At 36.0% G+C, this 25677-nt stretch overlaps 4 protein-coding genes and 1 long non-coding RNA gene across 6 annotated transcripts; 3 read left to right on the plus strand and 2 right to left on the minus strand.

The window, feature by feature from the left end:
- Positions 1-1376: 1376 nt before the first annotated feature.
- On the plus strand, positions 1377-3416 carry LOC147295099 (putative serine/threonine-protein kinase PBL3). Its single transcript, XM_086234428.1, has 6 exons — positions 1377-1701; positions 1834-2150; positions 2248-2383; positions 2558-2694; positions 2779-2902; positions 3020-3416. The coding sequence occupies exons 1-6, from the start codon at positions 1605-1607 to the stop codon at positions 3373-3375; spliced, it is 1167 nt and encodes a 388-aa protein (XP_086090554.1). The 5' UTR covers positions 1377-1604; the 3' UTR covers positions 3376-3416.
- Positions 3417-3612: 196 nt separating this feature from the next.
- LOC147295100 (putative serine/threonine-protein kinase PBL3) lies at positions 3613-7238 on the minus strand. Of its 2 annotated transcripts, none has more exons than XM_086234427.1 (6): positions 7000-7238; positions 5597-5946; positions 5376-5511; positions 5005-5141; positions 4775-4898; positions 3613-4241 (listed from the first exon to the last, which is right to left on the minus strand). In XM_086234427.1, the coding sequence occupies exons 1-6, from the start codon at positions 7052-7054 to the stop codon at positions 3787-3789; spliced, it is 1257 nt and encodes a 418-aa protein (XP_086090553.1). In that variant the 5' UTR covers positions 7055-7238; the 3' UTR covers positions 3613-3786. The 2 variants fall into 2 exon arrangements, with proteins under 2 accessions (XP_086090553.1, XP_086090552.1); XM_086234426.1 differs by having other exon boundaries at positions 6991-7238.
- Positions 7239-13156: 5918 nt separating this feature from the next.
- UTR1 (UDP-galactose transporter 1) lies at positions 13157-15478 on the plus strand. The gene is made up of 7 exons (XM_086234429.1): positions 13157-13387; positions 13506-13603; positions 13716-13846; positions 14301-14331; positions 14442-14545; positions 14665-14786; positions 14887-15478. Exons 1-7 carry the CDS (start codon positions 13284-13286, stop codon positions 15293-15295), a joined length of 999 nt encoding a protein of 332 aa, XP_086090555.1. The 5' UTR covers positions 13157-13283; the 3' UTR covers positions 15296-15478.
- A 354-nt stretch (positions 15479-15832) lies between these two features.
- Positions 15833-19026, plus strand: LOC147295102 (uncharacterized). Its single transcript, XR_015120591.1, has 3 exons — positions 15833-16026; positions 16664-17187; positions 18889-19026. It is a non-coding gene; the product is annotated as an uncharacterized LOC147295102 (long non-coding RNA).
- Positions 16385-21344, minus strand: MYB88 (myb domain protein 88). The gene is made up of 13 exons (XM_086233518.1): positions 21113-21344; positions 20458-20957; positions 20289-20335; positions 20111-20167; positions 19910-19982; positions 19511-19566; positions 19217-19393; positions 18951-19132; positions 18590-18732; positions 18007-18149; positions 17700-17920; positions 17438-17583; positions 16385-17151 (listed from the first exon to the last, which is right to left on the minus strand). The coding sequence occupies exons 2-13, from the start codon at positions 20548-20550 to the stop codon at positions 17041-17043; spliced, it is 1449 nt and encodes a 482-aa protein (XP_086089644.1). The 5' UTR covers positions 20551-20957; positions 21113-21344; the 3' UTR covers positions 16385-17040.
- Between the last annotated feature and the right edge of the window lie 4333 nt (positions 21345-25677).

The following is a 25677-nucleotide window of genomic DNA, read 5'->3' on the forward strand; positions in this document are numbered from 1 at the left end:
TTTTGTCATTTTAGTTTTCTTTCTCAAATTCGTTTTTTGAATTCTTAGTTTTGGGTTTATAAAAGTCTAATATTTAGGTACATACGATGGGGATTGCTATTTGGTAACATGGCATCCTATTATGCCCTACTTCGAACTGGATTCAAAAACAAACATTCATTAGTTTATACTTTATATATAGCTAGAATATATAGCTTTAATTTATGTCATATTAATATTATATATGACCTATGGCAATAGTTAATTTGATCATGAAGTGCATAGAGACAAGTCAGACAACCCCAAGATTCTCCCAGCAGCAAGGGCAACTCAAAAAGGCCGGGACATGCCAAATGTGAGTGTACAAATTAATTTGTATTATTTGTTGGCTCCACCTCACTTCAATCGCCAACTTTTAAAAAAGCCCTCAAATTAATTATCCCAAAACCCCATATATTAACAAAGCTACCGCACCATAAGACTCCAAATTAAACCACACGTATGTTCACATAATATATTTGTAATGTGATGTAATTAATAATACTAAAAGACCTGTGTTCACATAAACGACATGCCGCGTAAGAAAACATGAACGTACGTACTTGGTATTTTTTGTGTCGTTTACTCCAATCGCACACCGTTTGTGTTCTCTCATGCATCCAAGAACCCAAATTGTGGGGTACCATATCCTGCTTAATTATAATACGATAAGGGGAGCCCAAGTAGTTTTGACTTGTACTATTATCTCTATTAAGGCCAGCTTACTAATTACAGGAGGTGGGTTTTTGCTATTTTGTTTCTTTCTCCAGTTTGACCCCTCATGTTGAGAAGTTGCGACCAGACCACTTCTTCCAGCTGTAATAAGCATTTAATATATAGTCCTAGTACACTAGTTACCAAACCAAAATCTTCGGAACATTAATTAACATCGATCCCATATCCATCAATCTAGGTTGTTCCATAGAGCAACCCCATTTTCTGTTCACCTTCTTCTAGCTCCTGTCACAATTTTGATGATAAAGAGAGACATTTCATAGATCCCAAGTCCCAACACTTCGAAATCATCGCCAAAAGTGTCACCTTGCCCAAATCACCCAATCATCTTAAACTAGGCCCAGTGGTTTTAGTACTCCATATATCCTGCTTATAATTCTACTATGCCTCCTTGATCACCACAATCTCTCTCAGTTTCCTCAAACATTTTCATCCCAATATTTCTTAATGTCTTTGGCTTCACAATTGACTAATATCATCAGGTAGTACTGGGGTCATGGGAAATTGTTTGAGGAAAAAACTTCAGGAGCCAAACGCACCGGTTGACATTGCTCAACCTCACACTGGTTTGCATTCTTATCGAGTAAAATTTAACGTGTCTTTATTCACAAACTTGAATATTTAGGCATAGAAATTTCTAAACTGAAACTCTTTAATTTGGTAAAGGAGTCAATGCGTTACAAGTTTCTCAACCCAAAAAAACTTATAAAACAGTACTTCAAGACAGGGCTCCAACTGTTTCCTCAACTATCTTACAAGGTCAAGGTACTATATATTACATGTCCCATTAAACTTTGGCTCAACATAAATGCTTGTGTCTATTTCTTTATCCAATAATCAGTTAATCCTACATGCCTCTGGGTACAGAAAAGAACAGTAAGGGTCAAAAAAGACGAGGATTACCACTTCGAGAGAGGAATCCATATGTTTCTTCAAACACAGAGATAGGTATATATAGTTATCATTACATGCATGTGTGTGTGTGTGTGTGTGTGTGTGTGTGTGTGTGTGTGTGTGTGTGTATTCGAAATTCTAATAGATCTAATTAAGTGAACTAATGTAATGTGTCTACTCTTGCAGGTGCAGGAAATGGTAGTAGAGATGATAGAAGGCGTGGTTATCCTGCCGGCCCTCGAAGAGGTCTGACTTTTGGGGAAGTGAATAAGGATGGAGTGTTTCATGGTTACAAGCTACACTGCTTTTGTTACAGCGCCCTGAAGGATGCCACACGCAAATTTAGTAGCAAGAATTTAATTGGGCAAGGCGGTTTTGGCGATGTGTACAAGGGATATGTCAGTTATTGCAATATGAACACTGCTGCAAAACCAGGTGATGGGTTCCCAATTGCTATCAAAAGGCTCAGAAAGACGGGATTACAAGGCCATGAAGAATGGGAGGTCAGCTTTTTTACTTTCTCTGAGACTCTGTCTCTGTCTCTGTTTTTCAGTGTGTGTGTGTGAGAGAGAGATTTAATTATGCATGTTATGGTTGCAGAATGAAAGGAGATTTATGAGCAAAATACATCATCCGAACATAGTGAAGCTAATAGGATACTGTTGCGAAGGTGAGCATAGAATGTTGGTTTATGAGTATATGAGCGGAGGAAGCTTGGAGTCCCAACTCTTGACACGTAAGAAAATCTCCAGATAACACTCATAAAGAGTACCACAATCTGTTTGGTTAACTATATATATATAGACAATGAAAAATATTGAGACGACAAAAAAAGGGATTGCAATAGAACCTAAAATTAATGATAGGAATGCAGTAATTGAGCTACGGTTGATTTGATTGTTATAAACAGAAAATGGGACACAATTAGATTGGAGCAGAAGAATGAAAGTAGCAATTGGGGCGGCCAAGGCTCTAGATTGTCTTCACACTCATGGGACGCCAGTCATTCATCGCGATCTCAAAGCCTCCAATGTCCTTTTGGATGAGGTGAGGTTCTCTTATTCATGCTGCTGATGAGTATACTAAGTTGTTCAATTTTGTTAACAATCAACCTGACTGCTAATATTGCAGCACTTCAATGCCAAGCTATCAGACTTTGGTCTGGCTAAATATGGACCCCAAGGTGACCAGGACCAAGTAATGACAAGGATTCTTGGCACCAAAGGTTACATCGCACCTGAATACATAGGAACAGGTACTCAAAACGATGGCCAGTTATTATGAGAGAGACATTGTATACACTAATTGTATGTACAGCGTTGCCAGACATTCTATATCCCTAAACAAGCTAATGTGTTTCTTGATTTAACAGGGCATGTAACGTTGAAAACCGATGTATACAGCTTTGGGGTAGTTCTGTTAGAGATTTTCTCAGGCTCCTGTGCCGTTAAGAAATATTCTGATGGGATGGCAGGAGATCTTACCAAGTGGGCTGAACCATTTCTTAGCAACAACCTACTACTGCATCATGTAATCGACCGGAGACTTGGAAACAACTACCCAATGGAAGAAGCTCAGCAGTTTGCAGAACTCATCCTCCGATGCCTTTGTTCAGACCCCAAGTGCAGGCCAACAATGACAGGAGTTGTGGCTGATTTGGAGCAGTTGCAAGAAAACAAAAGCCGAAGCAATCTGAACTCGCTCTATATTCCTACGTTTACCCCATGACCTCCTTACAATAGTTTCTCTAGGCGAAATGGATGTCAGTCATAGTAAAAGCTGATTTCCTTGATAATGCTATTCCCACAATAGCCATTGTGTAAGGGTCCACTAAACTATATAATGAAAACATCAATTTCCCTGACTCATAGGGCATCAAGTGTTGTTCCATTGGGGTAGAAGTCAAGAAATTTAATCTCTAATAAATGAATGAGAGAGAGAGAGTGTGAGAGAGACAGAGAGAAGTTGTCCGAGGTAGCTAACTTTTTACACAAGCAAATTACCGCTGCAAAAATCTGCATAGCTAAAGAATTACAGGCAGCAGTAACCTCTTCAGAATAACTCAAAATTGTGTCAAAATACAAGCCCAAACTTGATTCTATGTGGAATCAAATAGGTAATTTACAGAGAAAACTGTCTTCAACGCACACGTGGAGATTGCCGGTGGGATGGCAATGGGGATGCACTTGGTGTTAAATGTAGAGGAGAACGGTGGTGTCGCATTGGGGACTTGCGGTAAGGAGCATGAACTGTCTGCTGCTCTGATTGAGAGGTTCTGCCTGCAGTTTTTGGGGATTCAAGTTGTTCCAGTGTAGCTACTACAGTTGACATTGTTGGCCTTTGTTTAGATTCTGGGCTTAGGCACTGTGAAGCGAGAGTAGCAGCTGTATAGGCTGCTTTCTGAGGATATTGGCCCTCCAACTTGGTGTCCATAATCCGAAATAGTTTTCGTCTGTCACCCAAATATGGTTTTGTCCAGTCTACCAGATTCTGCTCCACACCAACTTTTGTTTTATCAACAGCTCGTCGTCCAGACAATAGCTCCAGTAATACAACTCCAAAACTATACACGTCACTTTTAGCAGTCAACCGACCTGTTAAACAATGAACATGGGTATAATCCATCAACAGAAGCATTACCACGCGTTGTGTACTCGATGAATACAAGTACTCAATATCATATGCATCATATGGTATGATCGTATCTACTCCAACTATGGCTTGCATGTAAATACAAGGCCAATTTTTATAGAACTTCCACCTCGAGAATATCTTAATTGCAAATAATTAGAACAGTCAGATTTGTACCATCCAACTCTCAGATGCAACTCAAAAGGCTTAACTTTTTCAAGCTTTTTGAATCAATAGAAAGGAAAGTTTACAAACTCCCACTTGGTCAATTGGCAACTTCTAATAAAAAAGTTTGAGGTCACCAGTCCGGCTTGTATGAAAGTTGGTGCAACGGCCAAGAAAGAGGCCTCAATGCAAATTGTGTTCATTTATTAATATGTAATACTCATAACAAACTTACTTCAGTTGGACGTTCATAAATCAACTTTTCCCATATAGACTATGACTCAGAGATGTTCATAACACCAACAACACTTAATATAGACATTAAACATACCTGTAGCAACATATTCAGGTGCTGCATAGCCTTGAGTACCCATGACTTGAGTAGACACATGAGTCCTGTCACCAGTAGGACCTGCCTTAGCCAAGCCAAAATCAGAAAGTTTCGCATTGAATTCCTGGACCCCAAATGCACCATTAATGTCAGTAATTTATACTATTTAATCATAAGATATTCAGACATGACCGCCAAAGATGGAATAGCGTCCTCTTTATTCAACATACCGAATCTAGTAAAATATTGGACGCCTTAAAATCACGATATATGACTTGTGATTTGGCATCATGAAGAAAACTGAGCCCCCTGGCAGCACCTATGGCCACTTTCATTCTTATTGCCCATGAAAGTGGTTGCGGCCCTCCTGTGAAACAAATATAAAAGTCCAACATTACTCAAAGCCAAACCAAGGAGTTTCTTAATATTGAAAATGCAGCCTCATTTGAGATTTTTTTTTTTTTTTTTTCTTGTTTATTGGCAAGTGGCAACTAACTGAGCAAAAATTGTTGACTTCCAGAGAGATTAAACAATTTGAAGAAACACAGACGAAACGGGAACACCATGCTTCCTAGTAACATTAGATAAAAACATCGCTTACTTCTAAACAGATGATTCTCTAAGCTTCCTTTTGGCATGAACTCATACACCAAGAGCCGGTTCTCACCGTCCAAGCAGTACCCTATAAGCTTAACCAGATTTGGATGATAGAGTTGACCAAGATAATTCACTTCTGTCTGAAATTGAGTGGCTATCAGTAAATAAGCCAAACATGACATTTCAAACGCAAACAAAGAAAATATTGTTATAGTTGAAACCTACTAGCCACTCCTTATGGCCTTGGAAACCTTCAGGTTTGAGCTTCTTGACAGCAACAACAATTCCTGACCCTGGCTTTGCAGCTGTAAATGTGTTTTCATTAATCCATCCTTTGAAAACATAACCAAATCCTCCTTCACCAAGAAGACTGTCAGGGCGAAAGTTTCTGGTGGCATTCTTTAGTTCATTGAATGAGAAGGCTTTCAAATTTGGAGATGACAATATTTCGCCTTCAGTCCTTGGGGTAGGAAGACTTGAAGCATTGCTCTTTTCACTATATGATGGGATGGTCAAGCTGGAGGGAGCAGCTGATGAGGAGCTGGTTTTGCTGGAATTTTTGGAAACCCCTGATGCTGACAGGAGAAAAAGTAGTTGGCAAGTGCATAAACAGACACATTACCAAACCAAAAAATAAAAAGATAAAAAAAAATTAAGAGCTCAACCAATCTCAAACCTACACCCACTCACAGCATTCCTCAAGAAATGCCATATATAGTACAAAGTATTGAGTTATCAGTTAATGTCAAGCAGAGGTACAAGCTAGCCTGGCTCACAAAACACCTTAAATCAAGCATCTTTGTTCTGTGATAACTAATGTATGATGAAGTAAGATTTTATGGACATAAGAATACCTCCTCTGTTTTTATAGAAAGGACCACCATCCCTTTCCCCTTAGGCCCCAATTGTTAAAGTCTTTGCTTCTAAAGAGTTTAGCGTGCCATCCTAACGCTCAACTTTTACACGATTTTGTAACGAATTCATGTAAGTATTAAAACCCTTTTTCACAAAATGACCCATTTCAAAGGCAAAAGAAAACATATTGAGCAAAACACAATTGTGAGCTAAAGATTATTAAAAGTACATAATTACAAATTATATAAAGCTGTCTCCAACGTGTTCCTACTATATTCACCTAAAATGAGGAAATAATCCAATTGTTAAAACAGGAAGAAAAAACACTGCTATTTCCATCTTTCCAAATGATATTGAAAATTGATAATTCATTGCAGAAAAAAAAAGAAGAGAAAAACAAGAAGAAGAAGATCTTCCATTTTACAAAGGTTGATTCCCTTAAAATGAAACTAGGACCTAAACCAAGAGAGAGGCTTCGTCTAACAACTAGAAGAATTTGCTCCACAAATGCCAATGAACTTATTCCAACCGAGCTACCCAAAATCTAAAAAGAACATCACTTTCTAATCGAGCTAAAACCAACCGAACCCACTTAAATTCCAAAACTTTAAACGATTACAGACTCCCCCAAAGACATTAAAATCCACCCAACAACAGAGCACACCCATCAAAATCCAAAAACCAGCTCATTTAAGCAAAAATAAGCAAATAAATTATTCTAAAATTTAAAAATAAAAAATCATAGCAAATCATTTGTAAGTTACCAGAAGTACCATGGGAGCTCTGTGCGGTGTCTACTTTAGCAGAAGAATCTAAACAGTTGCCCATTTGCTATTCCGAAGGTACTCTCTTTTAGACTCTTTAGCTCACACACACACGCTTGTGTTGGCAAGCAATCAGCAAGTCATTGCAAAAATCTGAATCAAAATCTGTGGCTGACTTCTTCTGGGTTTTCTACAATCTTGCTACTTTCTTGAAAAAAAAATATAAGAAAAAATATGGGGGAAGAAGAAGGAGAAGAAGGAGCTGGGAATGCGAGAAATGGGAACAGAGAACAAATACGCAGAGAGAAAGAGAACGAGTCTTTCTTGGCTTTGTCTTGGTGTAAACACGACAAACGCGTGGGGCTTGCTCACCAATGACGTGAATACCACCTTTGGGTTAAGTGAATTCCCATTAATACCCTCCTGTGGACTTGTAGTTTGTCAAACTGAACATGATAAAATTGAATGACTAATTTACCCTTCTCTTTTTTCATTGACACTTTGATGTCCATAATTCTTTTTTTTTTTTTTTTAATAAGATTAAACTAATAATGCCAACGTACATCAGTCTTGTAGTACTTCCAATCACCACTAATACTTCATTTATGCTTAGAAGCACTTTTATTTAGTAGCGTTTTTATCAGAAGCGCTTATGTTAAGAAGCACATATAAATTTTTATAAAACTTCTAAATTATTTATGCAAAAGCACTTGAAAGTGCTTCTTGAGAAAGCACCTGTCAGGTGCTTCTCAAAAAACTCCTTAGAAGTGCTTTTATAACTCAAAAGCACTTCTAATTATTTTTGCCAAATGCTATCAAAAGTGCTTTTACTAATTTGAAAGCGCTTTTGACAATTTTAAAAGCAGTGCCAAACGAGCCCTTAGTGTGGATTAACATTCATAAAAAGTTATGTCTTTTAACTTAACTTAAGATGTTCACTTTTTGAAAATTTTATTAATATTAATTATTGACTAATGTGAGTCTCATTTTAATAAGAGTTTAAAGTTACTTATATACAAATGGACGATTGATATTAAAAAAAAAATTTATTAACATTGAGAATTAGTCTATCAAAAAATTCATACAATGCAAATGTAATTTTTTTAGTTAGAATGATTATATAATTTTAAATTTATTACTATATTTTTCATTCTCAATTATCACTATTATATTGAGGAGTTTAACCAGGAGGTGGTTGAGCACACATATATAATGGCTTGCGTTGGTGTGCACTTTTTAATTAGTCGAAGTTTCTCTTAGTTGACATAGTTAGGGTCAAAGAAGAATGGAATAATGTGTATGTGGATATGAAAGTGAAACATGTTATATACAAGGACTCAACAATTTAGATAAGGTATGAGAAGATGCTTCTTCATCACTAGTGCTTTGTACAGCCACTAGATTGCTTACAGCCTCACTTTAAATTCACTAGCAATATTTTACTAATTATATGTTAGGGACTAGGGAGACGTCTACACTAGAGTGTTGGTTGACTAAAAGGTTCATGCCCATATTTTTTATTCGGTCAAAAAATAATATTTAGTGCTCTCCTTCGTGTATTAGAAATTTATGATTAAGACCCTCCAACGCGGCAAATGCCTTCTCAAATAATTTTCTTAATCATTATGAAAAAAAAGATAAGTATCAATTACAATTTACAAACTACATAAGGGATATATTAGGAAATGGAGATAATGGGAGGTCATGTGTGGGTATTGGGTAAGCGGGAACAAAAGCGAGGGAGGGCAGAGGGGACACGTGGCCAAGTTGGAATAAAATAAAAAAAATATGATAGCGTAGAAATTTGATACCTTTGACCAGAAGTCTTTGCATGCGCAAACCGTTTTCACACTTAGCCTACTAATCTGAATCGTTGATATGGTAGCAGGGGAAAAGCTTCCATCAGATAATTCTGTTAAGAAATTCCTGTGCAAGACGAGATTGACATGACACTTGAAGAGTCCGAGTATGGGAGTTTTTAATTGGAAGTTGTCAGTTAATTGTCAGGCTAATTAAGAATGGAATTAGGGAGCGTTGGATGGTCAACTTGTTGAGTATTCTGTTTTTTGTTTGCTTTGACTGTTAAATTAGGCTTTACTTAATCTAGTTAATAACTTGATATACCAAGTTAATTTGGGTGTTTGAATTTGAAAAGAGATAGAGATTGATCTCTGTTATCTCTCTTTTGATTTTTGGCCAATCTGTTATATCTCATTTAAATATGTCAAATGGCTCAAATAATTGTTGTGTTGGGTTACATTCTAGCTTTGTTTCTTATGATTGAGGGAAAAGAGGAATGTTATTTAATGAATTGATGGGTGGAAATTGGAATTGAAGAGAGAAAAGAGAATGATAGAGAAAGGAGTGGGGGGAAAGAACCCCGTACCCACCCAACCCTCACCCGCCAATGCCAATTAGGCTCGAGCGTTGATTGTACGAAAAATGAGTTATGTATATGAAAATGATATGAATTGGTGGGGTAAGGGTGGGGGCTCTGTGCTAGAGTGCAACAGCGATGGCTCATAGTTTAGTGGCTATGGTTTGCGCTCAAGTCTCAACCAACTCAACCCAACCAATGAGATGGTTAATGTTGAGAAAAAGATCCCAACCTCGGAGGAAATATAAGATTTTATATGTTATTTATAACGTTTTGCATTTGGGTTCTCTGCTAATTATTTGTATGATAATCACATACTAATCAGTAAAATTACATCATTTTATCTTTTTCATACTAAATTTTTTTATTTTTAGACAAATGGGTTTAATTTTTAATTTTTTTAACCAACGGTCAATATTTTTTTTTCCTAAAATATTGACGTTAGTTTTTTAAAAAAATTAATGTGAAATAGGTAAAATGACATAGTTTTGCTAATTAGTATGAGAATAGCACCAAAGAGATTAGCAAAGAATTAGGATACTCTTTATATAATGTCATGGAGCGGATCCGTGACACCATAATTTTTACACAAGTTTTCAATGAAACCTATTTTATATAGGATTTCAACGATTCGAACCATTTTTTTTTTGTCTCCAATAAAAAATTATCCTTACAAAAAATTAAATAAATCAAAAATCAATTATTTACAAAAATTAAATAGTTATATTGGTCAACAAAATAAACACTGAAAATGTTGATAATTTAATTTTTATAAGTAAATAATTTTCAATTTACTTAATTTTTTTATAAGGATAATATTTTAATTGAGACCTAAAAAATAAACTATTCAAATCGTTAAATCTTATATAAAATGAATCTCATTAAAAATTTGTTTAAAAAATATAGTATCATAGATTAATCTCCATAGTGTCATTTAGTTTTGGATTAATACTCTAAATTTTGGTCATAGTATTAGGTCCCACTATATCAACAAGTAACGTAGTGCAAAGGACGTCAGTTAAACGTGACGGACAATCTATGATTCAGGACAGGACGTGGCGTTGCCTCTGGCCAAGCACGTCACATGACAAGTAGACCACTTAAGTTACTTAACCCATTTTGCGCCCCCAAAAAAAAAAAAAAACCCATTTTGTGCCCAAAATATCCCTAACAAAACACACCTTGGGCTTGGTACTAAATTACTGGACAGGCTTAGTTTGTTTAGCATTTTCCAGGTACTATTTATCTATACACTTGGGCTTCAAGCCTTCAAGTGAAGGATTTTATCTTGATGTTTCATTTTAGGAACCATATAGGGCCCGGCCCAAGGGAGAACTCTATTTATATAAAGAAAGGACCTATATTTATGGAACTTAACAAAATATGTTAAACTTTCAGTTTATCCTACGTTATTCTTCTTAACATATACATCAAACTTTGAGTTTAACAATATCCAATTTCTTAGTAGCCTTCTTTATCGAGAAAAGCTTTGATGAAATAGACATATGACTGATTTGGTATCTCAATCAAATAATATAATGACAAATATATTTTTATAGTTAATACATAATGATTTCTCAAATTTTAAGACATAATTTATTTCTTGAAATGCAAAATCAACCTCTATTCATATTATAAATAAATTTTTATATTTCCCATTAAATGGTTTCAGAATTTTGAGCATCTATTGATACTATTTTATATTTTTATGTATCACATTTTTAATAAAAATGAGACTTACTTATATTTGTTTTCAGCGTATTTAAAATACATTTTAAAAAAGGTCCATTGACTTTAAATACCAAACTTTAATAATTTTTTAGTTTAGGTACTAAAATTTAATAGCATTTTAGTTTAGATACTAGTTAAAAAGTCAAACAAACTAATAAAGTGAAGGGTATTAGAATTCATAAAAATTACATCATATGCCACTGCAATAAAAAAAATTAAAAAAATTCCCAACTAACCACCGGCCACCTTCGTCCGGCCGACCACCGGCCACCGCCGTCCGGCCAACCACCGGCCACCTCCGTCCGGCCGACCACCGACCAACGCCGTTCAACAACACAAAAACAACTTGGCATAGAAGGGATTCGAACCCTTCTCATGCAAGAGAAAGAGACACCTCTTACCACTACACTACATAATAATTTCAATAAAAGTATTACTTTGACCTCTATTTATCCAATATTGTAATACAATTTAAAAAAAAAAATTAATTCAGTCACAAGTCACAAGTTAAACTGTGACTGTCTCACAATTTGTTGTGACTGTCATGGTAAGTTGAAAGAGATACCTTCCCCAATTGCACTAGTAATTATTTTGTATAAAAAATATTGCTTTGATCTCTATTTATACTACATTGTAGTACAATTTTTCAAAAACATTCAATCAAGTCACAACTGAACCGTGACTGTCTCATAATTTAGTTGTGATTGTTCTGTAATCATAACTAAATCTGAAGTTGTGACTGTCACAATTTGAAAAAGATAGACCATAAACTCTAGCATGCAAACTATAGAAAGTACACCTAAACCACCCCCAAAACTCATATAACAAAATTTGAAGTTGTGACTAATATTAAAAAAAAGATAAGTTTAACATAAAATACATAAATGTTTAACATAAAAGCTCACGTACAATAGAGAAGAGGTTCAGAGTATCCCCTACATAACCAGCAAAAATATTTCAAATTCCCAAAGAACAAATTCAGAGTTAAAAGGCTTAAAGCAACCTTGCTTACCAAGACCAGCATTCTTATTTACTACCCATTTTGAGTTTTATTAATTGTTTTACTGAAAAAACTCTGAGTTGGTCATTGAGCAATGAATTAATTTCAAAAAATGACAAACCCATGAACAATACATGGAAACCCATAATCAACATCAATGCAAAAGTATCGGTAAACCTATTCTGCCAAAAAGGGGGGGAAAAAGGAAACAAAAGCCCAAATGATTCATTGGTTCTAACCTTATTACTCTCAAATAAAAAATTACAAAGGTAGCAAAATGAAAATCATAATTTAGAAGACATTAAAAGAACACACACTTGTCATAAGAATGGAAAAGAAGTCACAATGAAAACTGAACATACATGCAAATACAAAGTCGCAATTTGACATCAAAATTCAAAATCTTTGTGGCACTCACTATAATGCACTAAGTCTTCTTTTGTGTAAAGTAATTGCTTTGAACCTAATTTATATAATATTGTGTATATATATATATTTTAAAATAATTGATCCAGTCAGTCACAACTAATTAGATCTAAGTTGTGACTGTCATAATTTAGTTGTAACTGTTCGCACAACGACCAAACAGTAATTTTTTAACAATTATTAATTATACTAAACCCAATAAACAGGCCAAGGGCAAAATCGGAATATAAAATAAGCCCACTAAAAATGGGCTAGGCTGGAAATAAGGTTTGGTATCTAATCTAAAATGTTTTTAAGAAAGTTAGTAGCCAAACTAAAAAAAATAGTCATGTGCTGGTATTCCAAAAAGTTATTAGAATTAAGTAGTTAATCCTAATTTTCTCTTTTAAAAAAGAAACATATAATTCAATGGAAGAATGGAGGCAAGTAGTGTTGTAAAATAGTAATATCGTGCCAACTGCTAAAGAGAAGAGTCCGCGTTTCTGCAGCCAATGAGAAACGCGAGGGAGAGTCATTCACTCAATAAGAAACCTCCACGTAGCAAAAGCCACGTAGCTTTGGCGGTCCCTCTTGGGTTCCCGTATTCTGGCAGTTATAACTCCACACAAAAATATATTTGGTAATTCGCTGAGCTTCGCCTCCTCCTCTGCTCTTAAATTTTCACCTATTTTCTTAATTTCTTTATTAAAAGAAAAAGAGAGATTGAGAGAGAGGCCGTATACAGAGGGGTATTTCCGGCTACATTATCTCGGGGCTCCAATGGAAGCTCACGGGTCGGGGCTTCGGCGTGTCTCAGTGTTGGGCTTCTGCGTCGCCGGTATTTGGTGTGCTTATATTTACCAAGGTGTTCTTCAGGAAACTCTGTAAGTCTCTTCTTTCTCTTCTCCCACTTTTCCAATTTCGCAGATCACGCGCTGTTTTTGGGGATTTTGAGACTCAATCGTATAATTAATAGGGCTATGAATTATCATCTCTGTTTAGGTCCACCAAGCGGTTTGGTCCAGATGGGAATAGATTCGAACACCTTGCGTTCCTAAACTTGGCCCAAAATGTCGTCTGTTTAATCTGGTCTTTTATAAGTAAGTTTCATTATGCTGTAATTATGTCTTATACTCTTATTTGTTTTTCTAGTTGAGCTTAGAAACAATGAAATAATAACATTTTTTGTTGTGGGTTTCTTCCTTCAAACAGTGTTGAAGATTTGGTCTAGCAGTAATGCTGGCGGTGCGCCTTTGTGGGCGTACTGGAGTGCAGGCATTACTAATACGATTGGACCAGCTATGGGTATTGAAGCATTGAAGTATATCAGTTACCCGGCCCAGGTGTGTTTGCTTTTTGATCAAGTACCCAAATGTTAGTTTTAAGAGAATATGGCTATGGATGGAATTGAGATTGTTTGTCTTGCCCATCTGCTTAATGCTTGTCTATATATAGTTTGCTTGATTTGAGTTTCTTTTAGGGTCTAAGTAGTAAGTGAGGGAGCTGATGATTATCATCTATGTTATGGAGTATTTCATTTCTTTTGATTAAGATTCAGTGGTAGAAAAAAATTTATATTCAGGGCCCGCCATTAGTTCGGAGCAAAAGCTCCATATACCTCTTTATCATTTTGGATAAATGGTTAGTTGAGTTGAGTGGATTTGGGTGTTGAATTGGTTGCCATAGTGATGACGGGAATAGATTTTTCTTAAAGCCTTCGTTCTTGGGATTTGCAAGTAATGTCAGACTAATGGGTTGATTGGTTTTGGATATTAATTTTGTTCTTGTTACTTGCAGGTATTGGCAAAGTCCTCAAAAATGATTCCAGGTCAGATGTTTACAACTTTGTAATTTTTGAATACCTCACTGCAACAAGCATGCTTGTTATTAAAAAAGATGATACTGAGGACTTAAAAAATGTTTATTATTTGAATGCAGTGATGCTGATGGGTACTCTAGTCTACGGCATAAGATACTCCTTTCCTGAGTATGTTTGTACTTTTCTTGTTGCTGGAGGGGTATCCATGTTTGCCCTCATGAAGGTGAGAGATGGTTCTTATTTTGCCATGAGTATGAAACAGCAATGAAAATTGTTTTTCTTATCTAACAATTTGTTGCTTGTCTTATGTTTTTCTCATATATATGCTTGGGTTGATTTCAGACTAGCTCAAAGACTATTAGCAAGTTGGCACACCCAAATGCCCCCCTTGGATATGGACTATGTTTCCTTAACCTTGCTTTTGATGGATTCACAAATGCTACTCAGGATTCAATAACTGCAAGGTATACTTGAAGATAAACATTATTCTGTTCCTATTATCTGAGTATTGGTTTTCTGTTATTCCCACACAGATATAAATTCAGTCTTCTTAATTTCATTCAGGTACCCAAAGACAAGTGCCTGGGAAATAATGTTAGGCATGAATTTATGGGGTACCATATACAACATGATCTACATGTTTGGCTGGCCACATGGTAGCGGATTCGAGGCAGTCCAATTCTGCAAGGTGCATCCTGAAGCAGCATGGGACATTTTTCTCTATTGCCTGTGTGGTGCAGTTGGCCAGAATTTCATCTTCTTAACCATAAGCAGATTTGGTTCCCTTGCTAACACCACCATTACCACTACCCGCAAGTTTGTAAGCATCGTGGTCTCTTCACTGCTGAGTGGCAATCCCCTGTCATCAAAGCAATGGGGTTGCGTTGTAATGGTCTTTTCTGGGTTGTCATATCAGATCTACCTAAAGTGGAGGAAGATTCAGAGATTGCAGAAGAAGAGAAAGCCAATCTAACAACAATTTTGAAACTTATATTCAACCTTTTTCTTTCAACATTTTCTTCTTATCTTTCCCTCTTGGGGCATATCATCATTGTAAACATTGGACCTTATAGTTCAATACTCAGGATATTTGTAATGGAATTGATAGATCCTTTATTGAGAAGTATTTAGCTTAACGCACCTCTCTTGTAATGTACTTTGCGTTTAGCCCAACACGCGCAAGTTTTGTTTAAAATAAAAAACTTAAAGCCCGAACCAAGTCTACCCTTTGGGCCGCGGGCCAAGCTCACATTTTCCATAGTTGGATTGAACATTGAGGTGGGCTTTTCTCTGTTCAGTATTCCAGTTGTACGATTTCTTTGTAGTTTTGCATCAAAGGAAGAAACAATGAGCTTTATTACTAGTTTATCCTTAAGTCAAACAATTTTCCATTGAAATCAAGGGTCAAAAGAGACAATTCGCTAGCTTCCCACGAAAAAGTTGACAGCAAATTAGTGGTTACAGTGCACTTTATTTTGTACAGAATTCCCTCTCCTCCCACCCTCTTTTACCAATTGCTTTTGCTTTCGTCATAATTACACCTTGTCCTCCACCACCATGAATTGAAACTCAATATGAATAATGAATGTTGGTGTCCATCAATCCCAAATAACACAATTTTCTCAGAACCCTTCTTCAGTTCTTCCCCACATCAAGAAACAGGAGCTTCACCACACAAGAATGGCAGTTTGCTTCGTACCCTCTGTAAGTGAACCAATTACAATTCCTCTTCAGTTCCTTACTGTTCGTTTTCATTGATAGGGAGGAAAAATAGACAAGTTTCTGCTTCATATGTATTCTGTATGGCTGGATTCTTTTGATTTGCAAGTAACATTCTCTGGGTTTTTGGATTTATGAGAGGAAGAAGATGAATTTCCTTCACAATGGTTGGTAATGGCTTCCTAGCTCAATGTTAATCAACTTTTATGCCATTTTCTTTTCGGTTTTCTTGTTCCCTATTTTGAAGCTCATGCATTCGTACATCTGAGTGTGAGTTAAACTATCTTGAAATATATGGTCATGTCTTAATTTCAAAAAGGTAAAATAGACAAAATGGGAGAAGTGCACACCAAAACCAAAACACATTTTCACTCCAATTATATTAAGTTTGGTTACATCAGAAATCAAGGGGGTAAATCAAACCAAAGAAGAAAAAAAATAAACTTATTCTATACCCTTTGCACACCAAAAAACTAGGAATCCATTTGAACTGGTTAATCCTTTTTTTGTTCTTTTTCTTTTTTCTTCTCTCTCTTCTCTTCTCTGTTTTCTTTTCTTCATATACTCTAGCTGGAGATATAGGCAAGTTGCCGATGTATACTTACAGTCTTACAATCTGAAGGACTAGTAATATAGTAGGTTCTGTACAACTGATCAATCAAGGCCAAAAAATGGAACACCCAAAAACATATCGCATGAGAAGACAAACTAAAGAATGACACACCAAGCACACAGGATGTGAGTACCAAGTAGGAACTCCGAGGGTGGTAACTCTGATTATGGTAAAAAGAATGCAGAAAACTTTGTTAGATGCATTTGGAAATGCTAGAATGCACCATAGCATTCTAGATCTGGGTTTGGGGAAGCAGATATTAACCTGCCTTTTTGTAAAATTTCAGGCTGGAATGGCTGCAATCCTTAGAGAAAAGGGAATTCAAAACTCAATAGGCAACTAAGCCATGTAAAATTTCTATATATGAGGTGGATCAAAAAGGTCGGCTATAGACTTTGGAGGAGGGCTCGTTTGCAGGGAGGTGGTTGTGAAGGATTGATGATTGGGTTGGGGCAAGGGGACTCCCCTCCAAGCGTTTTGAGCAAGAAGTTCCTCTCCTGAAAAATCCAACAATCCAACCGCTCAGTTGAAGGGTATAATTTCATGCACTCATACTATATGCACTTATGCTACATATACTAACCATTACCTAATTAATTTACTGAGTACATGACCCTAACATTGAAATTGACTGTATGACCAAAAAAGTAATAGCATAGGCAACATAAAAGTATAGAAGTTACCTAAAAGATACAGACACCCTTAGATTTTATGAGGAAAATGAGAATTAATTAAAACTAATAGCTTCTCATTTGATAGAGTTGAACTCCTAAGGGAACTTACACTTTCAGAAAATTTTGGGCTGGGAATTCCTGCTGCCAAGGACCTGAACAATGGGGTTACTTGAATGGGGGAACTGAACTCTGTACTTGACGATGCAGAAACAACTGCATTATTGTTTGTTCCTTCATCACCAGATGGAAATATCTCTGCAGCATTAAAATTATATATGATATCAGCAAATTTAATTAAGTAGAAAACTGTGATAAATAATTAAAAAGTAAAATTGTTATCAGCCTTTATATCTTAAACAATTATGCATTACCTTGCTTTCTGGTTCCACTGGAAATAATTTCTATCTCACATTCACCAACACCATTTTGCCCTCCAATATGAACTGACTGTGACCCAGGTTGAATCTCCTGATTTAGTGTACCTATTTCAGCTTCGTTTTGTTCCACTTTATAACATTCTGTTTGGGACAGGAGAGTTGACCCTGTACTGTATTCAGAGCTTCCTGGAGACTCATCATATAGATCTGGTTGCCTACAATTTGTTTTGCATCAATTAGATGATGTATTATGATTTGAGCCTGCTCATATCAGAATAGTAGTCTACGTCATTTTTCTTACCGCCAAGATGGTCGACTTCCCTCATTGGAACTCCTTAAGTCCTCTAACAAATATTTAAGATCTTCGAGTTGAAAATCAAAATCACCAATTCCACAGCTGAGGATGTCACTTTCTTTGCTTTGATTCAAGAAATCTTGAAGAACCTGAATATTGCATTTCATATATGTTAGAGGGTATGCAGCATTTTAAATTTGTTATTTTAAAGAGGATATGGAGGGAATTCACGTACTATGGGCACCTCATCTTTCATGCTATGTTTGCAGCACACATGTGAGAAATAATAGAACTAGCCCAAAAATTTCTTGAATAATTATAGTTAGGTCAGGCAAGCAAGATATCTAAAAGTGAAGAATTAACATTCAACCCCTGATAACTGCATTACTCTCTGTTGGAATGGTCTCGACTATATTAGGAGGGAATGGATGGCATTTGTTTGATTGGTGTTAGGCATTGTACTCATTTGGTCGGTCTCTATATATTTGAATCATATATATGTTTACTTGTTTCTACCATTTTCAGAAACCAAACCAAGCAATTAGATGTTGATAGCTGAATCCACAAAAAATATGTAATTATTTCTCACCTTCCAAGCATTTTCAAGACTCTGGTCTGTGTTCTCTGTGTTAACTTTTAGTGCCAATGAGCTGAGCAACTCTGCTTGTTGCATCAAAATAGCTATCTTTGGATCATCTTTCTTGAGAAATGATCCTTGAAACTTGTTATTTTCTGATGTTGATAAATGAAAGTAAGAGAGATATTAGGTTCTCCTGAAGTTTTATGGAAGAAATATTGAATTTTCAAATAAATATGCCAACATTCTGTTGGTTAAATAGAAAAATTATGCTTATGTTCTCACACATTTTCCTGCAATATGCTTCTCAGTCATTGTAACAGCAATCTGTTTAAGTGCCAAACAAAAGAAGTTTTAATTTAAGGTGATTTACCATTCCTCGGGACTGCCTTGGTGCTATTGACATGATGCTGGTGTGGCTGGTTTTCTACGTTGTGGAAATTCTGAATCAACACAGTAAATGGAGATCTTAGCTGCTGATTCATCTTTCCACATTGCTCATGCAGTCTGTCCCCAGAGTTGCAATTTTCTGAGATACTAGGGATGTGGGACCTCCTGTGTTGCACGAAGAATAAGTTCTACTCCATTAAGTAATAATCTTATCAACATGTTTGTATAAAGATGAAATTTCTACTCTACCTCATCTTCTTAATAGGTGATGTTTCTGATGTTCCATCTGTGCTGAAGCCATTTCGGATTATGACCCTTTTGTCATTTGAATTGATGTATGAAGTGGCATTCTCTTTAGCTAAGGCTTCATACTTTGCTCTCTTCTTGCACAAGGTGGAAAACCGGTTTTTCACAGCATTGTCAGTTCTGCATATGTAGCAAAATTTTTAATATTAAGCACTTCATTACAGAGAGCTGTATGATTTCAGAAAGGGAGGGAGGGGGGGGGGGGTGGGGGGGGGTGGGTAGAGAGAGCTTATATACCTTCCTGAAACCACCTTTGCTATTTCTGTCCATCTGTTACCAAAAATCTTCTGAGCCTGCAGATCAGATCACCTTGAGTTATTAGGTTGATACCACATCCAAAGAGATGAGGGTAACATCATGTTAATCTGTTGATGTTGAATAAAATGTGGTTGGTTTTTCTGTTGAACTTTAGGTAGACAGACTATGCAATCAATAGGTCTGCCCTACTTAGTTTTATTATCTAATAATATCCAAGTCATATTAAAAGAAGGTAATTCAAGCTTATCCTGCATCAAGGTTTGAAGAAATTTTTTCATTAAACTAACCTTGTACATATATCACCATTTAAGAATGCATAAACAGGACGAGTTTCAGAAATTTGCAATGCACATGTGACGTGTATAGAGCATCATTTACCTCACATAAGAGCATGTCTTCTTCTGGTGACCACCCTCCCTTCTTGAAGTCAGAATTCAAGTATGTGTACCATCTGTAACATTATTGTCAACAAAAAACAAACTAGTAGTCAAAACTAGAGCTCAATAATTGCGTGGAAAAAAACAGAGGATCGCTTAACAAAAGTTGAATTCTACATTAATATTGGGTGTTTTGAAATACCTTCTCCTGCACTGTCTCGTTGTTTTATCCTTGAATTTAGACGCAATGATAGCCCAACTGCATACAAAAAGATTACAAAACAAAGACCTCAATTAATTATTCCACAAGAAAATGATTCAGCACCAAACGGTAAGTAATCAATTGAATAAATGTTGAGTAAAACCACAGAAACTCATACTTGTCGGTTCCATGAATGCTAATTTGGTCACGAAGTGTGTCATCCTCCTGCAACTCACAGAAACCAAACCCATGTCAGAAAACCAAGAAACATGGTTGGGGGGGTATTGGATAAAATCATAAAACTAAAACTGGGAGAACCCAATTGAAGGAGAAGTGAAATGAAGGACCTGTTGAGTCCAGGTAACTATGTGGCGCTCCTTCTTCTGGGAATTATTGGAATATTCATTGGCATGAAGCTTCTTCTTAGACTCCTGCGGCATTGGGTTTTTTTTATTTGACCTCTCAGCCTCTCTCACTCAGTCACTCAGTCACTCAGTCTCTGAGTCTCTTTCTTGGACGCTCCCTCCCTTTATCAAAACCAAGTTGCATACTACTAAAGCCAAAGTCTTTTTGAGCTATATAATAAAATTGGCAAACCCCAAAAGAAACCCTTCCCTTCTCTCTCTCTTTTTACCAATCTTTACAGGTACTGTTGGGTTCAAACGGAACCATAAGCATGACTCTCAAAAGCTAGTTCTATATGGTATATTGGTATCTAATCTTTATCCCCCCTCCCCCAATACACCACTCTATACCACACCGGATTGACTGCCTCGGATTCTAACTTTTCAACCACCTTTGGAGTTTGGAGTACTTATTCTTTCCAGTTCACTTCACTATATATCCCCTGAATTCAAGCACACAAGAATGAAAAAAGGGAAAAGACATTAGACAGGAATGAGAAATATTGAATACTCCATTGCCAATATATATGTGTACAGAGCATATACTAATTAAAACAGGTAAGATTAGATCTGGGTATTTGTATTTGTTTCAACTTACAGAGGTTTAGGCTGAAAACTACGATCGGGGTTCTGAGAGTTGGGGTGGGACTGAACTGAACAGAGAGATGTAGAAGAAAGCGTAATAAGCTGAACTTTTTGAAACTCTGTCTGTCTCTGTCTCTGTCTCTCTCTCTTACAAGGAGTCAAGGACTGCAAGTCTGGAATAATATGTATTTTGTTTTTTTATATTATGAAGTAGTAAATAGAAGACACCAACGGATTGTTGCTTTAGTTTTTTAGTGCGCGGGTATGAGGGCAAGTTTGAAAAATAACGCTGAATTCCATGAGATAACATTAATGGATGGATTCGACCAAAAAAAAACATTAATGGATGGATGATGGTGGAGTAGACTAAGCCCAGAGGGCCACACACACACTATTTATATGTATATAAAATATATTTTTTTAATATTAGGAAGGAAAGGAAATGATATCATTGGCAGTCGCATTCGCACATGCATCATGTATTTGTTGTATATATATGGTATTATTGATGCCTTTGATTTGATATTTTGGTGGGTTCAAATTTTTGAATGTGTTTGTGGGTTTAAAGGGGACGTGACCATCTTCGTGACCTAACCATTCACTCATTCACAATGTATCGAGCCTAGGCTGCCTAGCTTGCTAATATTAATTTCCATTTCAATTCAATGCCTGTTTTGGTTGCTTAATTATTTTCATCACAATCTTGCTCATCTTTTACTTGCCTTTCTTCCTACGCGTCTATCACACGCGTCTCCGCAACCTTCTGTTCTCATTGGTCCCGTTCCACCACGTGCATCTTAACACCCAAACTCAATTTGGAATTTGGATAACCTTTCATGTATATATGGTGGTCTGCCAGCTTCCTCTGGTTTTCACTTTCACATTCCTATTAAGCACGAATCCGTTTTTGAAAATTGAAAATTCAATTTCTTTTTGTTTCCATGTCATTAATTCATCTTGTATTCATGTGGAAGGTGTTGCTAGCTCACTGTCTTACTGTCATGTCATTCTTTCACTGTTGTACGTCTAGTATCTGTATGTATGCATGCATATTGATAGAATTAGAACATTCAATCCAAAATCAATTGACAATGGGTGGAGAGGCCCAAGACTTATAAGCACATATGCTAAGCCTTAGTTTTCCGATGCGGGACATTATTCCACATTACTCTCAACACGCCCCCGCACGTGTGGCGAGATTTTGAGCCTTACACGTGAACAAATTGTATTGGGTGACGTGGGAGCACGTGTGGCCGTTGGGCCTTACACACGAATAACCAAGCTCTGATACCATGATAGAATTAGAGCATCCAACCCAAAACCAATTGGCAATGGGTGGAGAGGCCCAAGACTTATAAGCACATATGCTAAGCCTTAGTTTTTCGATGCGGGACATTATTCCACATTACTCTCAACACATATATCATATATGCTTCGTCAATTTTCGAAATATAATTAGCTTAGGCCTTTTTCGGTAACTATTAGAATTCATATATATTAAAGGAGCTAATTGATTATATTTTTAGGTCTTTAACTCTTTATTAATTTGTTATATTTTCTATATACGTATTAGAACAAATGTTTTTGTCTTATTTGTTAATAACCAATTAGTATAGTAGATGGGTTCAGTTTCCTCTTTATAGGAGGATGTAGTTCAAATTTCATGAACTATTTGCCTAATTTTGCTAGTTAATACAAATTATAAAAACAGTAATATTGACATAATCGATCAATTGATCAAGAAAATTAAACAAACCTACACAATGAGTACTCTTGATCTTCAATATATTATTTGTAATTGATATTGATTAATAATGAGACATAGTATTAATCTATCAAAGTAATATAACAAGTGTTATCATTGCAATTATCAAACAGCAAAATTGAATTTATAAAAGCATAAAATTTTATATACACCCTATATATTTGTAAAACTGGGGTAGCTAGCATCTCCACAAGGCCACAAAGTCAAAAAGAAAAATCAGGAAGGGGTCTTGATCAAAGCCAAAGGGCCAGCATGTTGAATGGTGATGTATCATTTTATATACTCCATGAATAACGACAACCATAAATCGTCAACAGTAATTCAAAATTGTTCACTATTAAATTTAATGTACACGTACAATAAGATATATATATATATATAGGAGAGAAAAACGTAACCCCACATTTCTCTGAGCGAAGTGACACAAACCTAATTTTAAGTTTGAAGTTGATTCATTTAGATTGAAAAATCCACGTGTGGGCCTCGAACTAGCCGGCTGGTCTGTTTATACTAAACCAAAACTTTCATATACCTCGATCGCTTCCAGTACTTTGACTGAGAATTTCTTATTAATTATTATAATATATATGAGATAATTAATTAGGATCACTTCACTTCTTCATATATAGTCTAAACTTACTCTTCAAGCAATAAAAAGATTTAAACTTGTAAAACTTGCCACGCGTGCACGTTTGGCATCCGCCACGTGGCCCAATGGAAAAGGGAGGCGAGTGATCGGTCCCTGTGTAACTTTCTGAATGTTCAATTAGTGGAGCCCTCCAAATGGGAAAAAACCAGAAATGGGCATCTGATTCTCATATATTGGTGTCTTTGGATCTTGACAGCGAAATCTCCCGCCAAAAAGAAGCTATATATAGATTCAAGCAAGAAAGCTCACGTTGTGTACTTACTGTTTGTAAAAGATGATGGATGCAATCAGAGGCCATAGATGATGAAAATGTAAATGTAATGCGAATATAGTAATAAAGTATAATAAACCTATTTATATATATATGCTTTTTGGAGATGGAATCTAATTATCCAAACAATGTTCGTGGAAAAAGGGAAATAGTATTGCTACTAACAAGTACTATATAGCCTACTAGCTAGCTAGCTAGCTAGAGATTAATATATATATATATATATATATATATATAGGAGCTAGCGATTGTGGTTGTGGGGTGAGGGTCGGTGATATTTGTCCCACAAACACCCATCAAAAGCCAAGACCAGGAAAAAAAAAAAAAAAAAAAGATCGACCCTCATGTGAAAGTGGAACCCTATGCAAAGCTAGCTTTTAAAAGTAGTTTCAAAAAACACATACATGAGTAAATGACCATGCATGTATGAAGCCTTAATATTAAAAAGAAAACTTCCTCCTACCCTCCTCGATCTTGTTCCACCCATTATGCCTTAATTTTGTCATTTTGGGTTTGATCGATCGGTTGAAAGTGAAACCTTCATTTTAATTTAGTAATATCTTTTCTTGTCCTGTATGCCTCGACCATGTGTTTGGCTAATCACTTTTAATTATGTGTTAACGCTAGCTAGCTATTACACTAGCTATTACGAAGATGAAGATACAATTGTCGTTTTAAAGCGTGTGATTGTCATCTTTGACAAATGTCACGCGGTATTATCAGAACTTAGATATCCACTTGGTCCCACTCCATCGGATATAAATTAATTAAAAATTAACAAAGTTTAATCCATACATATATAATTCATGCATAACTGTAGGTTAATGTCAGTTCTTATATATATATATGGTAACTTTAATTATGCTGCATATTGATCGATTTTCGAAAGGGTAATTGATGTAAAACAAATGGCAGAACGGTTCATGCAACAACTCGACCGCCAGAAGCCCAAGAAAAGAAACAAGCTTCAGCTGGCCCAGTGTCAGAAATGGACCCATGACATACCGATTCGAAGGGAATGACGAAACAAATTCAAATCATAGCCATAGGCGATGAATGAGGGCCTATTTTGGCCAAATTCCTTCGTTTAGGGCTTCAAATAAAGAATTTAGTGTTTTTGAATAAGTTTCCTAAATTGCACTTTATTTCCATTTTTATTTCTGTTTTGAATTTCGAACGTCTAGGGTTCTTAACGTATTTAAACAACCTTTTGGCTGTTTGTAAGATTCAGTTTTTATTATTTTCAATCAGAAAATCTTGAGATTTCTCTGGTGGATATCAGATTCTTTCTTAGGGATTAACGCTGATTTTTCCTAATATATTTTAATTGCGTGTTACGCTGCGTCAAGATTCCAGATTCTTTCTTAGGGATTAACGCTGGTTTTCCCTAATATATTTTAATTGCGTGTTACACTCCATCAGTAATTAGTACAGTAACCTTTTTAAACCATTGATCAGGATTTGAGGGCTTGTAACTCCCGTACATGGTAAGAGTACTTCGAACCTACTCCTACTTTAGCCATTAATCGCAAATATAAAACCAGTAGGGAATGCATTGGTACACCACACTATGATCTACAAACTGCATATTGATTTGAAAATCATAACAAATTTGGCCATGGGGTATCCATATACATATTAGTCAAGATTTCAAACATTTACGGGTCCCTCACAAACGAATGTACATCAATATATACTATGGTCAACCTAACGGACTTTAATTCGAAGAAATTAATTAATTCAAATTAATTTGACAACTTAGTCTAATGCATTTCCCCACATCCATAATGAAACAAATAAACAAATATCATTCAAAACACATGAAGAATAAAGGCATAATTTGCAATGACCTGTAAAAAACCACATCTCTCCTTTTTCTGAAAAAAAAAAAAA

This window comes from Dryas octopetala, chromosome 2 (assembly GCF_963921425.1).
Source record: "Dryas octopetala chromosome 2, drDryOcto1.1, whole genome shotgun sequence".
In the NCBI taxonomy this organism is placed as follows: Eukaryota; Viridiplantae; Streptophyta; class Magnoliopsida; order Rosales; family Rosaceae; genus Dryas; species Dryas octopetala.